The sequence below is a fragment of the Anguilla anguilla genome, chromosome 16, assembly GCF_013347855.1.
Source record: "Anguilla anguilla isolate fAngAng1 chromosome 16, fAngAng1.pri, whole genome shotgun sequence".
Classification (NCBI taxonomy): Eukaryota; Metazoa; Chordata; class Actinopteri; order Anguilliformes; family Anguillidae; genus Anguilla; species Anguilla anguilla.
Window position 1 is genome coordinate 14,213,144 of NC_049216.1, and position 23,144 is coordinate 14,236,287.

The 23,144-nt window shown below is 42.0% G+C and overlaps 1 protein-coding gene across 1 annotated transcript; it reads right to left on the reverse strand.

The window, feature by feature from the left end:
• Positions 1-625: 625 nt before the first annotated feature.
• Positions 626-15,225, reverse strand: LOC118215603 (alpha/beta hydrolase domain-containing protein 17C). Its single transcript, XM_035396502.1, has 3 exons — positions 14,412-15,225; positions 7,533-7,712; positions 626-2,890 (listed from the first exon to the last, which is right to left on the reverse strand). The coding sequence occupies exons 1-3, from the start codon at positions 14,894-14,896 to the stop codon at positions 2,671-2,673; spliced, it is 885 nt and encodes a 294-aa protein (XP_035252393.1). The 5' UTR covers positions 14,897-15,225; the 3' UTR covers positions 626-2,670.
• Positions 15,226-23,144: the final 7,919 nt, after the last annotated feature.

Below are 23,144 nucleotides of genomic sequence, written 5' to 3' on the forward strand. Positions count from 1 at the left end.
TCTTTACATCGCAAGCCGTAGTTTTGAAAACTTTTTGTGTCAAATTAAATGGTGTAGTGTGCGCCAAGCCTGTGTTCTTACAGTAACTTCAAAGAAGAATTATTTGGTGTGAGAATAACAGCACGTTGACGTCGCTCTTAGCGACATAATGAAGGCTTCCGGGCTCTGCACTGCTCTCCAGACAGCGATTTTCACCTTAGCAATTAGCGCGTTTTCTGAATAACTGCACGGCTTGAGCCTGCATCAGAGCCTCCTAGAGCCAGACCTCTTCACTGACCACCGAATGCACTGGCTTACTCACCTTGGCTAAATTATAAATGTGCACAACACACGCACTTTTAAGCCCAACAAATTATTTTATGTTGAGCAAACCACTGCCGAACGTGCACACACACGCACAGGCACAGCTGAGCACTGCTGTAAAATTTCAAGGACTTAAGGACACTTTCAATGTGTTTAATGTTCAACACAGTACATGCATGCAACCTTCTCTGGAATGTCATAATTCTGAATCCTGAATGTGTATGCAAGCAAAAAATGAATGTGTACATGCACATATGAATGCATGATTGCGCTCTGAAGTATGACCATATTTTCATATTTAAAAAAAACAAATAAAAGCCTGTTTTTTTATTTCATGCACCTTTTATTCCATTAAAACCATCATGACCACTGTATTTAATATGAAAATGCACATATATCCCAGTCTTGAACAGTACATTTAAGGCTCTCTGTTTAGAGCAAATTCTATGCCAGTAAGCCAGTAGAGTGTACCGATTCAGAATTTTTAACCATTTTATATTTACTGTAATTCCAGTGTCAAAATCAAGTAGCATAAAATACCCTTTAATCATATTAATCCGAGATTACATATTACAATTACAGATGTTCATTTAAAAAAACACCATTAAACAAAATGCCCACTTTAGTATAGCTACCAACAACAGTGTGTAAAAAAAATAGAATTAGTATCAAAATAACAAGAGAAGTAAAAACAGCAATCAACAAAAACCTGTTTTGTTGTGTTTTGCTTGTATTTAAAAAAAAGGGGGGGTTACACTGGGGGAAAATAACTGAGCCTGAGAGACACATATAGATCAGTTGGGGCTCTTCAAAAACAAGGCTCATAGTGCAGGAACAGGAAACAGCAACTGACCCAGTTCAGCAGTGGACCCCCTCCAACAGAGCCACACTGTAATGCTCACAAATCTAGGCTGACCTGATATCAGCTGGCTTCCCTGTGACAAAGAGCCAAACACAGGACTCCCCATCATGAGAGACCGCATACAGAACTGCCCCGTTCTGACGCACGTTCTTCACTCTACAGCTGTCCTTCAAATTCAGTTCATACTTCAATGAAACTGCACCCATGCACCGTGAAAAACACAAAAACATACTAGGTACTCAGTGGTTAATTACAGTTAAAAATTAAAGCTATTTCACTGTCCAAATCGTCCTGCCTACCTTAATAGATCAGTTTTCAAAATCAAGATGTATTACTTTTTATGAGGACTATTTTCAAAATGAAGTCTAGGGCCAGAGAAATCACTTTGGAATAATCCTGCATACCATGAATCTTTGCACTTACACAACAAACGTATACTCAAACTTTAGTAGCCATATAGTGTCTTATTTGAGGAGAAGTGTTTTTCAAAGACTAGTTGCATGACTAATCTTTAAAGAGAAATTACAGGTTAAGCTATCACTCTGAAAGTTCATGATTCTATAAATACATCAGCGAGCCTCCGGTGGTGTCGACCAAGCCACACTTGAGCCGGCAATTTCGTCATCGACACAGCCAGACAGAGAGCAGTACCCTCCTGAGGCTAGTTACTATGGAAAGGAATGTATGACAATTGTGACTAAAAACACAGCTTCTTGTTGCGTAAATCTTCCCTTCATGCATTAGCACACGCCTACAGTTCAGCTCACCTGTTTGTGCTTGCTAAGACCATACGTACAGATACCTGAACGCCAGCAAATCACTCCGTACTCTATATACAATCACCTCAGAAACACCAAACAACTTTAGCCCCCCCCCCCCCCCCCCGGCCCACCCCGCACGGCTTTTCCCTAAGCTACCACACGCTTAAACATTCAAGGCAATAGGTTTTATCGTGATATTAAACTAAGGTTTGTGATGCCCCAGCCAGGCTCAGGGGCTCAGTAGAGTTCCTGGCTCTAAACCCTTCCTGGGGTCAGAGGGTAAACATCCTATTTGACATCATACCGCATTACAACTTCTTTCAGTTTGCTTTCTTGCACTGAGTGGTGAAAGATGTGGAATGCAAATTTAAATTCAGTGAAGTATTCATTATTACAGAGTGATAACTGCACTAAAAAATTACATCAGTGGAGTATTCCTGTAGGTTTTTTTCATGTATAAAGAAAGTAGAAAAATGACAAAAACAAAACTAATTTGAAAATATATACATCTGAGGTCCAAAAAACATCTTGTTTCATTTTTGTCATCAGATTAAAAAAAAAGAATACGAAGTTGTAATCACACTGAAAGTCCGCAGGTGACAAGTGTGTCCTCTATGGGCAGGAGAGGAGGAAGTGCAAAGACCCATCAGGACAGCTGCCACACACAAGCCTCTCCCAGCTTCACTTCCTCATCTGGGCGGGGCCACGCAGGCTGGGCGGAGCCTCAGGTGGTGGGGCGGAGCCTCAGGAGTTGGGCAGCTCGAAGGAGATGAACTGCTTCAGTCTCTCCAGGTACTGGGCGTAGAGCTCGATGTCGTTGTGCCCGGCACCCTCCACCCACAGCGGCTCCACGGCGCGCGGGCAGCGCTCGTACATGGCCAGGCCGTGGGAGAAGTCGATCACCTCGTCCTCCGTCCCGTGGATCACCAAGACTGGAGACGCCACCTTAGACACCTTGTCGATACTGGAGCACAGGGAGAGAGAGAGAGAGAGAGAGAGAGAGAGACTGTCACACTGGAGTAGGGGCTAGAGTCAGTCACAGAAAGGTAGGGCCAGAGGGTCTCTCTCTCTCTCACACACGCACGCAAGCAAGCACACAAACACACACATATATATATATATATAATTCAAAAATTCATAAAACTTCACCAAAAAGGCTGCACTACTCTGTATTATAAAAAAACTGCTAACACATTGACCTAATATTACATTTTCTCTGAAAATTATCTACTGGCCAACTACGGTCCTGATTTGCCACATGGGTCATATACTACTTTGGCTTTATCTTTGGCTTTATAGTGGATAGTTGTGCTTGTTTCCTGGGCCCCTTAATAGCGGCTTGCAACTGTATTTATGTTTATTATTCTGATGGACAAAGACAGACAGATCTGTAATATTTGCCTATAATAATTGTGGTGATGCAGAATAACTGCAACACTCTCAGGATACATGGAAACCAGGACCTCTGTACTGACAAGCTAAAAACCAGGCAGAATACAGATTGAACCAAAACCAAATCCAGGTCTTCACTTTCCTGAATCCTTTCTCCTCCCAACCTGTGGAACAGCAGGAAAATTTCAGAGGCTTCCTCTGAGCTATGAATGCTAATGACTTATCCTCAGCGCATAACCAATCACAATTACGGTTCAGCTAAAAGGCATTAATGCAAGTAACACACACTGGGAGTACTCATACTCTCATACTCTCATACCACACGCTCACACACTCACAGGTCGGGCCCTGGATACTGATTAGTCAATGAAACTTATCAGTAGAGATGGTGGTTTCAAATTATTGCGCAGATTGAGTGATTGCATAATTTGCTCTATTCCAAATTGATTCCTAGCATGGGTAACAATCTATTTTCAGAAGGCATCCTGGCCAGGCCGCAACACTCGTTGTACAGAAAATGCCTGCACACATAACAACACACATCAGTACCCAGTACACAAGTTTTTCCATAACGAAGTCTTGATGCTTAGCCTATTGTGTCAAACACAGTCAGCGTCAGACATGATGAAAAGAGACTTTCTCTCATTAAACCTCTTCAGCTCACCGTACGTATTTTCAAAATAGTATTTAACGTTTCGGTGCACGGAGAAGAAAATAGCTTTCAAAATAAAACTCTTTAAAAACTCTGCAGGGGCATTGCAAACAACGATGGTCTCTCTTTGCAGAAGAATTGGACGATTTCTCCTGAATCAGCAAGATGTTTTTTTTTTTTTTTTTTTAAAAAGATCAACTCAAGAAACTGAACGGCCTTCTCATTCTTCTCATTATTTTCACTCTCTCTGCTGGTGTGCGACACTGTGCTTGGACAGGAAAGACACGTGGTGCTGATTCCGGGGGTGGTGCACCAGGACGTTTTTGTTTGTCTCGTTTTGTGCACGTCTCCCTCATGCAGTACCTCCACAAAAGAGACGCGACAGGCGTCTGACATGATGACGGACTATCTGGGCTCCAGATCCATTTAGAATCTCATCATTTTGAAAATGGAAAATTTCTCTAGAGAATGAGAGGAAGAAAAAAAAAAAAAGACACAGGTGCATCAGGTGCAATATTTCACACACAGCATTCACTGGTCACTGAGTGGCTCCGACGCTTCATAAGGTGAACGTTTGGGCCAGTCAGAGACAAATGTGCGCATTGTGCACGAAGAGAAAAACGACACACCCGTTTCTGCGACTCTCACGCAAACCCGGCGAGTGTGAAAAGCAAGTCCACACCTTCATTTCTGTCTGCAAGAACACACAAAAGACAGAGATAAAAGGAAAAGGAGATAGAAAGAGAAAGGCAGAAAGCAAGAGACAGAGAGAGAAAGAGACATCTGGAATGTGGGCTCACATTCGCGTGTTCTTTAAGAGCACAGGCACCCTTCCCAGCTCCGGTGTCCTCTGTTTTTGTACTCTTAAATCCAGACAGATACACGAGACGCACTCCGCAAACGCTCTCAAAGGCTGCGGCCACTGCCTCAGCCAAGGGTGGACAGCACAGCCGCAAACTGCCAGAGTCAGCACCCACACCCCAGTCCTGACCCAGCACAACACGGGAAAGACTGTCACCCCAACACCCAGTCATCTCCCGCACCACAGGAAAGACTGTCACCCCAATACTCAGTCATCTTCCACAACACAGGAAAGACTGTCACCCCAACACCCAGTCATCTCCCACACCACAGGAAAGACTGTCACCCCAACACCCAGTCATCTCCCGCACCACAGGAAAGACTGTCACCCCAACACCCAGTCATCTCCCGCACCACAGGAAAGACTGTCACCCCAACACCCAGTCATCTCCCACACCACAGGAAAAACTGTCACCCCAACACCCAGTCATCTCCCACACCACAGGAGAGACTGTCACCCCAACACCCAGTCATCTCCCACACCACAGGAAAGACTGTCACCCCAATACTCAGTCATCTCTGATGCCACAGGAAAGACTGTCACCCCAACACCCAGTCATCTCCCACACCACAGGAAAGACTGTCACCCCAACACCCAGTCATCTCCCCACCACTGAAAAGACAAGTAAGCATGACGGCCAAAGCAAGTACACTGTTTACCACTGCACACAGCGCAAGAAAAAATAAGGTTGCATTTTATTCCTGAATAAATCCTTTCCCTTCATTCTGGTGAAATCTAATAATTCCCACCAGTGACACAACCATGTAGAGAACTCCATTTCTGATGAAGGATTCCTATCGGACAAGCATAAACAGGTTAATGAAATTTAATGTTCTTGTTTACTTAACTCTGTCAGACATAACAAATTACAACTGAATTTAATTTAGACCCAAGCCAAAACCCATTATGAAACTGGAAGTTTTATTTTACAGGTAAATTACTGGCCCAGAAAGAGGGTGTGCTGTACCTCTGAGGATTTTCAGAGAGTAAGCCTCATCAATATTCAGTCCGTATTCAGAAGGTGTGTCAGACTCGTTGCATGCAAGTCCGAATCAGGACATGATTTTGAGCCAAGTGCATAAATTAAGTCTGCACTTAATCCTCCAGGGCAGGATTCCTCCTGCATTATCAAACATTGCAGGTTTCTTTGTAACATTTCTGGTAACTGAAAAAGTGTGATGGAGAACATAATAGTAAAAGAATAATGAAGTGAATTGTCACCGAACCAAGTAGTGTTTAATTTCCAGTATACATACGATCATATGACCGGCTTTGTCATTAAATATTGAACATATTCAATTATTTACATATTTTCCATCAATTATACTGACATTGGAAAAAATATTGATGGGACCTAATTAGCTGTACCCAAATACAGCTAAAAGAGCAGGGATTCAATATCAATCCAATACTAAACCGAATCCTAGTTTCCATGCATCCATAATTTTCAACAGCCCCCGTCCCCATACTCTCCCACTTAAACACGAGTGCGGTGAGAGAGCGAGGTTTTTCAGCATTAAGAGGCTTCCATCGTTTCAGAATTTGAGCTTCACACACACGCCCCGAGGCGTATTTAAAAAAGACTTGATTCACACGCCGGGGGTAGGGGGGAGGAGCCACGGATGGAGTACCCGACGGTCGTGGGTAAAATTCCCCCACAGAGGGATAATGAATATCACCAGCTCAGTAATGAGCCTGGATCTGAGCACCCGCAGCGCGGACCGCCGTCTGACCAGAGATAAGGGGCTGCGGTGCGCAGCATTAGGATGAGCGCCGCCGTTTCTGCCGGAACACCCAGCCGTAGTTTTTTATTTATTTATTTTTTTTTTGCCGTATAACATTGCCATGAGCCACCGGTTCCATTCCTGCCTCGACGAGAGGAAGGAAGCTTGGGGCATGACTCAGAGAATAAAGGCCTCTGTTCCAGGCCTCCTGCCTCCCTGCTTTCTATTCACATTCAATGTCTTTATTTTTGATGAAGGCAAGCTAATGAAGCGAGCTCCTTTATATTCTGCCATTGTATGCACCTCTGCTGTGTTGACTGTGCAGCTCAGCTGGACTGTAGAGTGAGAAAAAGCAGTGAGACGTCGCATTGATGTGTACCACTGGCCCTGCCAATTTTGGACAAAAGGGAGAAAAAACTGTTCATTTCTCTCAGATTATGACCCTATGCGCAACAAAAAGCGACACTTTCTGGTTCCAAATATATGCTGCAACTGAAATGTATGATTACGCAAGTGACAGCTAGGCTGAACCACACATTCATCAGTCCCACTGGCTCATTTATGACAGCAGGGGTTGGCACTCTGAATTTCTCTCAGAAAAAGGTCTAACCAGGCTGCTTATTACCTGAGATTTACCTGTGTACAGTGGCAATACCTACAAGCACACAGTTGTAAAGACACACACGCAGACACGCATGCACACATGCGAAGACACGCACGCACACACAAAAAGACACGCAAGCACACAAAGACGCGTACGCACACATGCAAAGACGCACACATGCAAAGACACGCACGCACACACAAAAAGACACGCAAGCACACAAAGACGCGTACGCACACATGCAAAGACGCACGCAGGCAAAGACACACGCATCCACACACGCAAAGACACGCACGCACACACACAAAAGAGAGGGCTGCAGCAGGGCCCCCCAGAGCCCAGCTGAAGCAGCAGGTCTGGCGGGGCGCTCACCTGGGGAAGACGTCGAAGCAGTAGGTCTTGCGGGTGTCGGGGAAGGCCACCCGCAGGCCGGACATGAGGGGGGAGTGCAGGATGACGGCCGCGCATTCGTACCGCGCCGCCAGGTCCACCGTGGGCACCGTGCCAATGCTCTGCCCGTACAGGATAACGTTCTCAGGGGTCACACCGTACCTGAGAGACAGGGGGGAGAGGGAGACTGTCAGTGTAGCCAAAGGGTAAACTTCTTAGCTGCGTAAAAGCCTGCCATTCACACACCCACATAAAGACAGTAGCCAGCAGTGTTCCTCTCTCAATCTTTCCAAAGAAGCTTCTGGACACAGAGAGAGAAATGCACTGGCCAAAAGACAGGGTACTGTCATCGCACCAAGCAACATTGAAGTAGGTTCTAGAAAACCCTCAGAAACGCAGCCTCTCTGCACTAGTACACTCCCTGTGAAACTGTTTGAGACTCCCAACAGCGAATAGCGCTTTCAACTAAATCCTGCTTTATCCTGTTATAAAGTCCTTGCATAGTTGTGACACAATGTTCAAAGTGATGCCCTCAAAATAGTTAACATTATTAGGAAGGGACAAATTGTACTTGTACTTCATTTTAATAAATACAATTATAAATGACAAATGCTCGCAGACAATAAATGGTTACCTGGCAAATACATCACAGGTGTGTCCCATCTCTACAGAAACGTTAGTTCCCACTTTAGACGTCAGAACTAAAAGCAAGGAAAGCCACAGCAGGTTGACGGCAACAATAATTATGTCTGCCAAATCAAGGTCAACTGCATATAGCTGGCCAAGCGGCAACAATAACCATGATACTGAACCTTTACAAATCATCTTCAAATATGGCAAAAGGCCAAATATGACCATAACATAGAATGACACCATGGCTATTTAAACACATACAGACAGATCGATGAGACAAATGCTCTTCGAAAAATTATGCTCTGGAATATTAGCTAAATTGACATATCAGGGCTCAAATGACACGGCACCATACCCCCTTTGCCATGGATGTCCTGCCTTTTGGCCTGAATGGCCTTTAAAAAATAGCTGCCTGCACTTATGTGCCTTGCCTTATACCCTATATGGCTGTCAAACCTGGTGGGCCCACAGTGTCTGCAGGTTTTTGTAGTTTCCTTTCAATCAGCAGCCTTGAGAAAGGCCTTGAGAAAAAGATGTGCGGTTGGTGGCTAACTAATGAATTAAATGAACTGCAGATGCTGAAATGCACCAAAAACCAGCAGACACTGAAACCCTCCGGGACTGGAATCCAACACGTGCTCCAGAGGATTTTTTTTCACTGCTCGCCCAAGTGGTAACGTTCAGCTTGTTGCCATGGTATTGAAAAGGCCTAACGCTCCAGATAGCGGGTTTTACTCTCAACTCTTCTAAATAGCCTACCACTTTCAACCACTTGTGTTAAACATGCATCTGCTGTACACAGCTACTTCAAGCAAACAATTTAGCTATCAATAAGCATTAGCTAGCTATCTGGCAATGAAATTAACATGTCACAGCAAGGATAACAATACACAGATAATGTGAATACAAACACTATATGGCACAGCATTGTAAAGAAAAAATATTTACATGTCTAAAAATATACAGGCATTCACACACAATTTGAGAACTTGCATATATATATAGGCTATATATATATATATATAATTTTATTTTTTGGTTTAATCAAACTAAATGAAAACATAAATGCCATATGACTATATATATGCCATATGCAAGGGTAACGATACAGAAATATAAATAATGTATATTATAAATACTGCAGTACTGTAGAAATAATATATTGGCCTGTTTGTAAATATCAGGACAAACGTGTCTAGGAATATAGTCATTCCCATGTATCGGCCCTTTTTTGTTTAATGGAGGAAATTACAAAGTTTTGCTTTATATCAACAAACTAAACGCTTACTGGTACCTGACATATTTTTGTTTTGTGGTGGTATAAACAAACAGTTTTTGTTTAAACCGGCAATCTGAGCACTCGACAGTACTTACCATATTTGTTTTGTGGTACAAATAAACAGTTGTTGTGTAAACAGTATATGCTTCTTTCTCTTGTGACTTGTGAGTGTATGAATGGGAAAAGTGATTTACAATCATATTGGCCTTGATTGGCTGCCTTCTGATTTTGGCTGGGTGCCCTGTGAAATTTTAGCTTAGACAAGGCCAAAGTGGCCTTGCCCTAAAAATGACAAATTTCAAGGCCTGAAATATAGTTTTGGTTGTTCTGGAGGCTAATGGCAGTCATTTATTGTTGAATGGCTTTACGCATTTAAATAGTGGAATGACAACACAGTCCAAGTAAAAACAGAAATGCAGCCAATAATCTGTTTGCTCAGGCACACGCGCCTCCAAAACACCAACTTCAGGTGACCCACCCGCACTCCAAGAATGCAAAACTAATCAGAGGTCCCAACTTTCCCTCAAATATCTCCACAGGTGACACAAAGACCTCTTTTACTTTACCCTTGCCTAAATCCACAAATTTAATGAACAACCATTATGATTCAGATACACAAACCGTTGGCAACTGAATGATAAAGCCGTTTGGGCACAATGAACACCGTGGAAATCTCATTGACTAATCCTCACAAGTGTAAATGCTCATGGCGTTGTTTCCCGTGAACCTTATGGAACACTGCCCATGCACTGGCACTCAAACTCCGCACTCCTTTTACCAAACGGGTTTCTGCCTTTTGCTGTGGAGAACAGCCACCTTTTAACCACAGCTATTCACACTATCGGAAAAATGCTGCTATCTGATGCAAGCGCAGATATTTACTCAAATCTGATTACAGAGATGCATCAGTCAAGAGAAGTAAAACAGCCTAAGCTGCAGCAACAGGATTCATACAAATCAAAATGAACACATCCATCCCTGCACACATTTCTTCTTTGCCGTCCAAAGCTAGTTGCATACGCAGGCATAGCTTACAAGATATGATTGGGCATGCTGAGGGAGACACATTTTCTCCTGCGAGCACCACTCATATGTGTTCTTAATTGTCATTCTCTCTTTTTTCCTCTGTTCTGGTTTGGAACAATTCTGCAGCAGTTTCCATTAATTAAATTAACTGTGCCGGCCTGCCATAGTTTAATTTGTCCCACCAGTGCTTCAGAATGAAGACAATATATCTTTTACTTTCATAATAAAGATAAAAGTTCGCTATGTGATTTGTGCCATCGCTTCAGCAAAGCTCTTCTCTCACACAGCCAATCAGCTTCCCCCTCTCCCCTTGCTATAGCACACATGCGAAGGAGATCAGAGCGGGGTTTCCGCAATGAATGTAGTCTCTTTCGAACGAGTCATGCATCTCAACTCCCCAAGTCATTATTATTATTATTATTATATAGATTTGATAGCTCAAGTGTAGGCTCAAGCATCTTGCAAGTTTATACAACTGCATGGGGTATATGACTGGACTGCTTAGAAAATCACAAAATTATTCTTAATTTTCCCCTCAAAATTCAACAAATTTACCCATTTGACTTAAACATGTACAAATTTTTCACCCAGTGGGGCATGCCCTACATCACATATGCCTACAGATTGCGTTCATAACAGGAAATATCATTACCGTAACACACAAAGGACATAGGCTATACCTACAGGTTACACTTCATATCAGGAGATGCCATCACTGTAAAGCACAAATCACATACAGATAACACCTCATCTTCAACTGCTTTGAGGAGGATTGATCTATGGACACCACGGACCAGAATGATCTGAAAGCCCTTTATTGACTTGCAGTGAAATAAAATGCTTCAGCAGTGGGGGGTAGGAAACAGAACCTGCTGACAAACCCTCGTCAGCTTCTGAAGAAAAGCGTTTTTCTGTAATTTTTCTGTCCATTTCAAATTAAAAAAGCCATTTTATTGAACTACTTCCTTCTCCCATGTATACTCAAAATAGGAGTTCTCAAGATCTCAGAAAATTTGCCTGAATGACCCTGACTTCTGGCCTCCGTAGCACATGCCAGTGACTTGGGAACAGAATAAAGGGCCTCTCAGTGATATGACGGTTCTGGGGTCACAGGGGTCAATTTTGGGATCACTTAGCCTAGTCATTTATAGATAAACTCTGCGTGAGATGCCACCACTGTCCCCCCAATTGTCAGATCCACAGTCAAACAGAATTTAGATGACCTTGGCGGAAGTGACAAATGCTAATTAATGCTGACCTTACAATGCCTGAGGAACACTGTCATAAAGTGTCTCTCTGAAGTATGAATACCATATGTTCACACTAATGAATAGGACACTGGCTGCAACGATTAGGAGAAACTTAAAAATGAGCCGATTATTTTCATCAGAGGAACAGGTTTAGCCACTATGTGCTATCAAAGCTGTGCACGGAGTACATTCCACACATTTTAGCACCTATAATGACACCAAACTCACTGTCTATGGTGAAAACCTGCTTCGACATAAGCAAGTCATCACCCTATCTCCACCCCTCTTCTTGACTGGTTTGAATACAGAATACTGACCCATCAATCTAATATCTGGCAGCACAAATTAGCTTGCTCATTTCAGACTGCCAGTGGCCGAGTTGTGAAAGCCTAGACAGTGATACTTTTTTCCCTTTACACAAACTGATGCCACAGCCATAGCTGGGGAGTCAAGTCACTCCAGTCATTTTATAAAACCAATCTGATGTGAGTGTATGTGTGTGAGAGGGAGAGAGAGGGGGAAAGAAACAAAATGGAGAGGAGAGACGGAGGGGTGGAATTAGAAGAGAGAGAGAGGAGAGGGAGGGCAGGGGGGAGGGGGGAGAGAGAGAGAAAAATTAAACTGAAAAACAGACTATTGCCCATGTACTGCAGCTTGAACTGAAAAGTGCAGACAGTTGTGTGAAAAGCTGACAACAACAAAAAAAAGATTGTCTTGCATGTAATTTTTGTGGGCAGGAAGGGAAAGCTAATGAGGTTCTAGTCAATTCAGTGATTCACTAAATAGAGTGGGCGCAGTGGGCGCAGTTTGTGTGTGTGTGTGTGTGTGTGTGTGCATGTGCGTGTGTGTGTGTGTGTGTGCATGTGTGTGTGTGGGAGAGGCTCCTACAGCAGGAGCTTTTTGAAAAATCAGTGCTCCTCACTCACAGCAGCACACACACATCAAACAGGACTTACCAAACCTGCAGCAACTGCACGAGATTCTACTGGTGTTTAAATGAGGGCATTACAGAGCCCTGTGGGTGCTAACGTCAAGCTGCAGCACTAGCCCCTAGTGCAGATTCTCACAGGCTGAATCTGCATGACTGGCTACAGCACTGCTGGCAGATCTCAAAACGCACTGCCTATCAGACGAGTGAGGATTGCAGTAGTTGCTGCTTAAAAGTTATTAGTAAGTTGATTTATCTAGGAGAGGGTTAGAAATCAAGTGCTTGTGAACTGCTTTCACATTAGCCCCAGTGAGGGCTCTCTAAGCACAAACACATGGGCATTTCAAGCTGATGGCACTTCGGAAAGTGCTCCAAGTTCCAAGAACATCAATTACTCACTGAGGCCCATTCTTCCGATTGCTATAATGCGACTGTGAAAAACAACAAGCAGAAAGAGCAGAGCACCCCGTGTTTCCCTAGAGTGCTGGTTTAGATGCAGTGCAGCAGCATACGTTTTAGAGTTTAATTAACCACTGATAAATATTGTACAGGTTTTACATTGATGCTTTACCCCATAACAATGGGGAAGTGGCACCATGCTGTCCCTGAACTATTTATTGCAGTATTTCCCATCTCCTGAAAAAGAAAACAATGATATTTCACCGGCAATTAGGCATTAAATAAAAACCATGAATATCACAAGGTTATCTCTGTTTATAAAGAGTCTTTCAGTGAACCTTGCGTAACTGCTGAGCGTCTTTCTCCCAGAACTCTTTTCCTACCATTGCTGTCTGGACCTCAGACATGAATGTCAAACCGAACCTCATCATTATTCAGCACTGCACCGTTTATTGTCTAATATAAAACACTGACCTTTCAGACCAAAAATAAAACACTGCCCTTTAGGATTTATTATAAATGTTCAGAAATGGAATTCAGAATCACATTTTCTCACGAGATCATTCTTTGGAGACCGATTTACTGCCTCTATCAATGAAAACTTAGAAAAAGACTTTAATGAAGAAAGATGTTTGCTAAATTGCCAGAATTTACATCAGTTGTCTGTATGAGCTTCACTCACTGGATTCATCAGGCCTACAGAATTAGAAAACCTGATATGCCATTTTGAACATTTATTAGCAAGCCTTAGACCAGGTGACATACATTTAATGTGTGTACAAGTGGATATTGAGTAGAGGAGCCACCCTTAAGGGCACACATCCAGTATCCAACAGGGGAATAAAACCTGCAACCATCTGGCCATGAGCCCAATTCCTTCACTACTACCCATGCAGCCACAACTGGATGGACCGTTTCATGTAATGCCATGGGCAAATTATATGAACATCCGGTATCTGTACAACCACGTAACTGACCTACGTTTGGCGAATATTTACACAAAATTACCTGCTGAAGCATGTTTGCAAACGTGCAGTTCCATTAGTTTATTGAATGGATCACAGTGTATTCAATATTAAGACGGTTATCTTCAAGATGGTCACTATACGTTAAAAAAGGCAGACATCATAAACATAGGCTAACGCCAGGTCTGGTCTGCGGGGTGGCGAAATGTGAAATGTAACTGACGACAAAACCAAGCCTACAACGGTAACCATGGCAATGTAGAGCGGGAGGGACCGCACTAAACTGAAAAGTCAGCCAATTAGCTAAACTTACGCAGGCTGCTAATGCTGTAGAACAGCGTACACACAATATTTGAGTAAAGAGCGTTGTTATTTACTCACTTGGTCCGCAGAACTTGCCAGGCAGCTTCGATGTCGGCATAAAGATTCTTTTCTGACGGTTTCCCAGTGCTGATGCCGTACCCCGAATAATCGTAAGAGAAGACATTGCAGTTTATCCTCGAGCCCAAGCCAATGTAAAAGCTACACATCTGGCCAAGGTCCACCGCGTTACCGTGAGAGAAGAGGAGGGTGTAGCGACTGTTCGGAGCGCAACGCACGAACATGCATCCGACCCGGTTCCCACGGCTGGTTCTGGTGTCGAATACCTCCACCGCGTCCAGTTCGCGCTGAGAATACTGCCAGTCCGCACGCTCGTTCAGGTGGAGGCTACAGGTCCCGCTGGCGTCCGTCTGCACCGAGTACGTGGGCTCCGGGGGCAGGAAGGCAAGCTTGGCGGCGATACGACTGGGGCAGGGCGGGCAACAGAACAACCAACAGAGCTCACCGAGTGAGAACCCGTTCATCCTGGGGCCTTGCTCGGGCATCAGGGCTTTAATGTAATAAGACTAATCCCCGGTCTTCAATGGCCAGAAAGTGGTGCCGCCAGCTAGCTACTAGCTAGCCAGCTACATGACAAACAGAGGCGATCAAGCGATGCTGCCGACTGTTCTTCTTCCTAGTTAGTAGCCAGCCAAAGATCAAATAGCCGCCGGCATCGTAGACAAAGATTTTATACAATGAACTTTAAACTCTTATTTTAAACCTACCCTCTTCTAACAAACCATTCAGAATGTACATTTAACGATAACGCACGCTACCATTTCTCAAACTCGAAGCTAGCCATCACAACTTCCGGGTCAAGATCATGTAACGGATATCCTGTCTTGGCGAAGTTCATTAAGTGTTAATGGCAGGGATTACGCCTGTTTTCTGTCTGCGGGTTTCAGAGCTATTTTTATACAGTCTGTGGTTTCAGGACAGTAAAATCAGTATGCATTCAAGCTGTTTTTTTTTTGCAAAGCATTACACCCAACTGAAACAAATGAGGTTACTGTAAAGTAGGTTTTTATGGCCACTTTATTAGGCACACCTGTCTAGTGTACAGCTCTAGAACAGTCTGAAATCTTTCTGACATGTATTCAACAAGGAATTTTGGTCCATGCCTACTTGTTAGCATCACACAGTTCCTACTGATTCATGCTGTAACCCATCTGTTCCACCTCATCCCAGCGGTGGTCTATTAGATTGAGATCTGGTGACTGCATGCCAATGAAGTTACTGTCATGTTTGTGAAACGAGCTTTGTGACATTGTACATTATCCTGCTGGAAGTACCCCTTTCAAAAAGGGGAGATTGTGACTATAATAGGATGCACATGATCAGCAACAAGGCTTAGGTATGGTGGTGCATTCAAATGATACTGAAGTAGTATTAAGCGGCCTAATGTGTGCAAAAAAAAAAAAACCACTTCCCGTGCCATTACACCACCACCACCAGCCTGCTGTATTCACATAAGTCAGGATGGATCAATGGATTCATGCTGTTTACACCAAATGCATGTCACACAGGAATCAAGATTTTTCAGAGGAGGGGACATTTTTCCACTCTTCCATTGTCCAGTTTTAGTGATCACGTGCCTATTGTAGACTCATCTTACTGTACTTACCCGACAGGAGTGGAACCTGGCATGGTCTTCTGCTGCTGTAGCCCATCCATGCCATCCCAAGAGGGCAGCCATTTTCAAATGCTGGGACTGCCATGTCTGGCATCAACAATCATACCACATGACCAAAGCCACTGAGAGGATCATGTTTTGTTGAACAGCAACAGCAACCATGTTTTCATACTTTATAGCCTATATGAAGTTGCAGCCACATGATTTGCTGCTCAGAGGAGCAGGGTATTAATGAGCAGGTGCACCTAAGCACCTTGGGCTGTGAGTGCTGGCTTACATTGATGCGCTCATTTTTGAATTTCATATGTCATCTTATTACTTGTATATACGTAAGAATGTCTCTATTACCTAGGTTATTATTAAGAAATAATAGTTTGCCCTCAAATGACTCAGTGGAGGTGCTGCCCAAAACATTTAAACAAATGTTTTATTTAATTAATTTGGTTAATAAAGATAAACCTAATATGAAGACCCATTCAGTTGTCTTCATGTCTTTATATTTCCATTTTAGTATATATATATATATATGTATATATATATATATATATTTGACATGAGGTGTGATGCACATGATTTTTCTGATGGCGATGTAGGCCTAATTGCTGATGGATGGACGCTCTTATTTGCCACAGTGTTGTTTTTCAGTCTACATGTTGTATTCTTATTTTGTCAAATTTAGCACGTTGCAACACGACATTCCAGTGCCCAATAGGCAGCTGTACCTTTGTTATGTATCTGCTGCTGTAAGTTGGGAGTATGTACGCAGAAATTCATCTTTGCCAAACAGCAGAGACGTATTTTCCCTAAATGGTCTTATTTCACAGTTTCATAGTTATTTCACAATCAGGGCTGTTGTGGTTTATCTTTTTAAGGTGCAGGAGATTTATTTCAGTAGCAATGAAATGCTTGCCCCAGGAGTGCATACCCCTTCACTACCAGGACAAGGACTGACAGACCTAAACACATCACTTTGGATGAAAAGGGGAAAGTTCATCTCTTCTGGGGGTTTTGTTTGTCCGGAGATGAAGAACAGACGGAGAATAGATCAGTGTGGGGAGGAGCAGAAAAGTTCTTTCCCATTTATAACCTGCTCAGAAAACATTTCTGGGAAAAAATACCTAATTCAGATCAGGGTCACTTGTGCATATACTCTTTCAGTGCTTTGCATTTACGCATTTCAAAGCACAATTCATATAAACTGAGAATGTATTACTTTTTGGATTTGCTGCCACAAGTGAAGTACTCATTAACAACTTACTTAAAAATGATTGGTATTCCCTCTATAATTAGCTTGCAACGCTTGTGATGATATAGAGTTTGGTTTATGACCGCTATCAGCACATACCCGTTTAACTGTTGACAGCAATATACCGAAGTGTTTGAATCAATTAGCCACATCTTAAAGTAAATTATTGAATGTAGCAAAATCATTGAATGTAGCAATCAAATTCCTTTAATCTGCACATCTCTGTTGTTAACCCAAAGGACTGAACTGAGGGTGCAATTAATTTATATTTAAAATGTGATAACACATCATATTGTATTTCAGAAATTTCTGTAATTCTTTTGATCAGTATTTTTGTTTGTGTGTTCTCTTAGCAGAACTGTCTCCTTCCTCTCTCAGGATGAAATGAGGAGGCGGCTGGGTTTGCTGAGAGAATATCAGACCCTTTGTCAGTCACTCTGGATAAAAGCATCTGCTAATTGAATGTAATAAAATGTAAATCAGAGCTGCCAGTACTGTAAGACTGTAAGTCACAAATACAGACAACAAAAGCACACTCAAAGCCAGATCACACCATGTAATTATGCTGATGCAACTCAGTTTGCACTAGGAAAATTATTCAATAAAGTAAACTGTACATGATGGTCAATGTTGATGAAAATGTGGCATGTAACAAGTTCACTCAGATAACTGAAAGTGCTTGTTTCTGTTTCTTTTGAAGGAACTGACAGCAGGACATAATTCCTTTTTTATATACTGTCATTGAGCTAAGCAAGAAAAACCTGCAAAAATGATATTTTGTGTGTTAATGAAAATGGAAAAATAATAGTTAATTGGAAGTAAGTTTTCTTCATTTGAAGTTTTCACTATGAGCTGTGCAAAGCCTGACATAGGAAACTCTGGGTGGGGGTTATACGTTTCTCCACTCTCTATCTTTGTGTTCTACTTATAGCTGTTCCCTAACTCCCTATTTTGTTTCTCTTTGTTACTAAGGTGGCGCCTGTCCAAGTCTCTAGCCACTCCTGAGCCTACTTCACTCCAACCCACCACACACCCCAGATCCACCACCTCCACATGCTTCCTTCTGTCTAGAGTCTATCACACAGACAGAAATAACAGAGTGTTGTTTCTATGAACCCACAGTGGCCAGAGGAGGATGGGCTCCTACTACGAAACCTGGCTCCTCCTAAGGTGTTTTTCTATACATGTCATCAGGGAGTTTTTCCTTCCCACTGCCACCTTTCACTTGCTTTGTGGTGTTTTAGGAAAAGGTTATAAGGTGAAGCATATCGTGATAAATTATTTGTAAAATGTGCTATACCTTGATTAGATTTTATTTCATTTAAAAATATTTTTATGTCAAAATGTATAACTTATTTATTTATTTTTAATAAGCAATAACCAATAAGAAATAACTATATTTCAATAAGACACTTTTAGGTGGTGGTTAAAACGAGGAATTGGCAGATTCATATCCCAGGCATGGTGTTGCTGTTGCATACCATTGCAAGACCCTGTACAAATGCTCCAGTAAATCTCCAGCAGGACAAAAAGGATATTTAACACATATGCTAAGGGCTCTGAATCGGATCTGTTAAGCTAAATTAACTAAAGACTACAGGCAGCAAAACTTACTAATGTTTGACTTGCTCTTCCATCTGAAGCACTCACCCTTCACCTGAAGCCTGGGCAGATGGACCTTTACAGTGCAGATACAGTGTTGCGAAAGCAAACAGCACACACTCGATTTCTCTCTGTTCAGTAGACTTCAAAACACCTTTCACTTCTGTACCAGGCAGCTGAAGGTGCGGCTGAGTTCACACTCTTGTCGGAATTTCCTCATCAAGACATGTAGGAACACATAGTTCTTGAGGATTATTGCCTACTTTATTGATTAAAATATTTGGGATGCTTGCCACTGATTATACAATGACTATTTTGCACCTCTCACCCTAATCTCTGGCCCACACAGCTATGTACCCTGTTGAGGCAATCTCCCTACATACTGCCAGCTGGTATTGGCAATAATTATTCCTGTTCATATAGAAACTGTGAGGCTTGCTTCATAAAAGCATGACTGCAGTCCTCTTAATCTCAGAGGAAGTCACTAAACTTGTATCATTCCATTATGTCCTCTTAATTGTAATTACATGATATAGGAATAATAAAAAAAACATTTCACACAGAAAACATCAAATAGATCTATAGACAGATCTATCGCAGTGTACTGCTGCACACACTCTCTCTCACACAAACCACTCTACTGCTCAAACATACAAACACAATCACTGCAATACTGCAGAAAACATGTACACATTCTCACACACACCACTACTGCCAAAACATGCAAACACACTCACTGCACTACTGCAGAAACATACAAACATACTCACTGCAATACTGAAAACGAAAAATACTTTGCAGATGGATAAGCACAACGGTACCAGAACCAGAATCATTTCAGAAGTGGGGGAGTCCAAACACAGGGGGGCAAAAAAACATAATTTGGGAGTCCTGACAAATTGATTTATGAGGTGGTTTGAACCCTGTAAATCCTGCCCACTACACAGTCATAGTTACATCCCATTGGAAATACTATTGTTAAACAGACCCAGACTCACAAGAAAAGGTACAGAAAAGGAAAGCTAGTCCAGTCTGGTCTCAAACAGATGATATATGAAGAAAGATTTAAAGTTAAAAACCTGGCTGAATTTAGAGTGACCCATTTCTTTAGTCTGAATAAAAGGAGACTCAGAAGATTTCAATCAGGAAATTTGTGCATATTTTGATATTTTACATTTTAAAAGTGATGAATAAGGTTCATCATGCAATTCTTGTCAAAATGAACCAACCGGTCAGCAAAATCAGCATGCAACTGTGAAAAGTTTATTTAAAACTTAATTAAATAGATAATTTATATCTTTGATAATAATTACCAAATTAAATCAAATAAAATTAAATATATATTTCATGTTAGATAAGTGACGTGTTTTAACTGTTGATGCACTTGTGTTTGGTATTTAGAATGCCAGGCGTCAAATGAGGGGGTTAACGACCCCACCCTTATGAAGTATGCACTACTTAATCACCCATGAACCCCTTGAATAATCAGGAATTAAAATACATCAACATGCCAAGCTGTGAAATCACGGATTTTGTTTTTAATTAATTTTCCAAATTTAAACCTTCACTTTGTGATTTCATGTTTGAAACAGTTACAGTAACAGTACTTGAAAAACTTAATTGTGGCATCAACACATTAACCACACTGATTTATCTTTTTTGCATTTTCCCAATGTTTTCACATTCTTCCGACTTTTGTGTTCATTTTTCTCTCTTGCTTGACATAAAACCTGTGGAAATAGTTATGAGGGTTTTTTCCTGTGAGAGTGCAAAGGTGGGCACCACATGTGACAGCTTATTTTCAGTAGTCCATCTGGGCACAGCCTGCATCGCCCCTTCTCTGTGAAAACGGGGAGGTGGTCCATCCTGTCAGAGCAAATGTCTTGGGACAGTTGGCTTCTGAAAGATTCTGGCTGGTGTATCATCCTGATTGTCTTTTGCAGGCCTTTCCTTCTTCACTTTAGCACCATGGATAAGTGCTTCAGCAACCTCCATCTTGACTGTTCAGATTTTTGTGCCTGGATACAAAGTTGAACAAACACTAGCATCATGCCGGTAAAATATTCATCCATTGTTGACAACTATACCAGCCATCTCCCAACAAGCCCGTGTACCACCAGTGGGATTTTGCAGGGGTACGGTACAAGGCCACCATTATATCAGCAAGGTCGCCCCCTGCCTTGTGCACATTGTATTGTGTCACTATGTTTGGGCAAGCAGCCACAACTTGTCTGTTTCCCCACTTCTCGGGAACAATGCCTGTCCTCTTTCACTGAGCTCGTATCAGCACAGGAGCTGGCTGGAGTGACAGCTCTGCCCCGTTGTCGATTGTATTCAAAGCTACTCCTTCCTCTCTTTTTGGCAGGTCAGGGTCATCTTCCAATGTTTACTCCTTCTGCCCGTTCTTTCAGATGGCACCCGAGCCGCGCAGGCCACGTGACTGACTTACTGTAAGTGAGCGACAAGGGGTAGTGAAGAATTTGGAAAAATAGACAACTCGTTCTGTGGATTTTTTGATGGTCTTGTAGAGAAGAACTACAACATTTGTTCAAAGACAAAGCACTTTCACTGGTCCCTTTGATGAGCTGTATGTGGTTTAGCCAGTGTAAGCTTAAAAGGCATTTAAAAAATGCCAGACACTCCTACAAGTAGAAAAACCTTGAAACCCCACTGATGTGTTTTTCCAGGGAGATAACACCTCAGTGAGCCAGCCCTGGTCCATTTGTAAGAGACCTTCATTCTATCAACAGAATACTGATTCTCACACTGAAGAGCCTGCAATTCCACTTCATATGTATAAAGACTTGTCTTACTTTGCGAAGATGATCCTGGTCCAGCTCTAATCTGCAATTGTCTCAAAAGTGGATCTTCCTTGAAAGGCACTTGAACCTTTTTACAGGCATCACACCAAGATAAAATGGCCAAATTAATTTTTCTATACACAATAAAGTGAGTTTTACTAGTGTATATGAAAATATTATCAATTGTGAAACTCTATGTACATGTATTCTCAAAATTATAAAATGAATCCTATACTACCTCTTATCTGGCAACGTATCCCAGGAGATATTCCAAAGTCAAATTCTACTAAATAAAACCATAGTTACTGTTCATAGTTAATACTGTCAGCTTATATGAATGTTTGTATTTTAATTATATATGATGAAAGCTGAATTACTTACCACATGCTGAACATGTCTTGCCATTCAGGCTGCCAGAACAGTTTTTGAACAGACAATCATAGATAAAGTCATGTGACACAGATATTCTAAAGGATAATATGAAATCAAAGATCCCACTCTTTTTTAACCCAGAGGTGTCTTCTCTCATGTTACCCTACTATTTATTTACAAATTATTAGCCGCCTTATTTATAGTTATTGTTTTAATTAACTTTATCTCATGATAAGCACCATTAATAAAATGTAATTATTCCTACAGGCAAATTACAGTCTAAGATTTCATATTCTGATATTTAACCACAATAGCATACCTTCCACCCTGTATTTAACATTGTCAATGTATATCAAAGCTACGACTGAAAATAATATGTCTTCCAATCATGTACTCACATACACTGTGCAGGACAACAGTCTATGAATCTATGAAAAAAGCAACAACACAAGAGACAGGAAACCACTCTAGCCAAAATGGCACTCACCCTAGAAGACAGTAGCTAATAAACTACACTGCATAATTCACCAGCTGTACAAGTGTAATCAGCCAATTTCACATCAATTAGCATTTTCTTCTCCGTTATTTTAAGTTGAGAGATATCACATCCCTTTGAACAGAGGCGCCTTGGGACAGAGCAGTGAGTCGCTCAGAAATTCTGTGTGTCTGTAAATCAGTACATCTGTAAGGCATTTATGGTGAAAGAAGTCTTGGTCAAAGCAAAGGATCAATTTGTCATTTACAGTCTGGAGAGCAGGTCTACTCACAGATCAGTCGGACCCCTGCCACCACCGGTCTGAGGGCACGTGGGCACGTTTTACATTTCAGAGACATTTCATCTCCCCTTCGTGGCTGTGTGCTTTTTCATCAGCACCACAGGGAGGCCTGAGTCCCTAGAAGAGGAGACCGAGTGATCATTGTTTCCTCCTGCAAGCTATGGGGAATATAGGATTCTGCCAATGAACACGATTTCAGCCCTGGAAAAAACCTCAGTGTTCCGAAGGACAGAAATAATTACAGAAATCACAGTCAGAGAAGCACACTGTTAACATGCTGTTAACATTAACAATAAACGTTGTGGATAACACCAGTGGTAT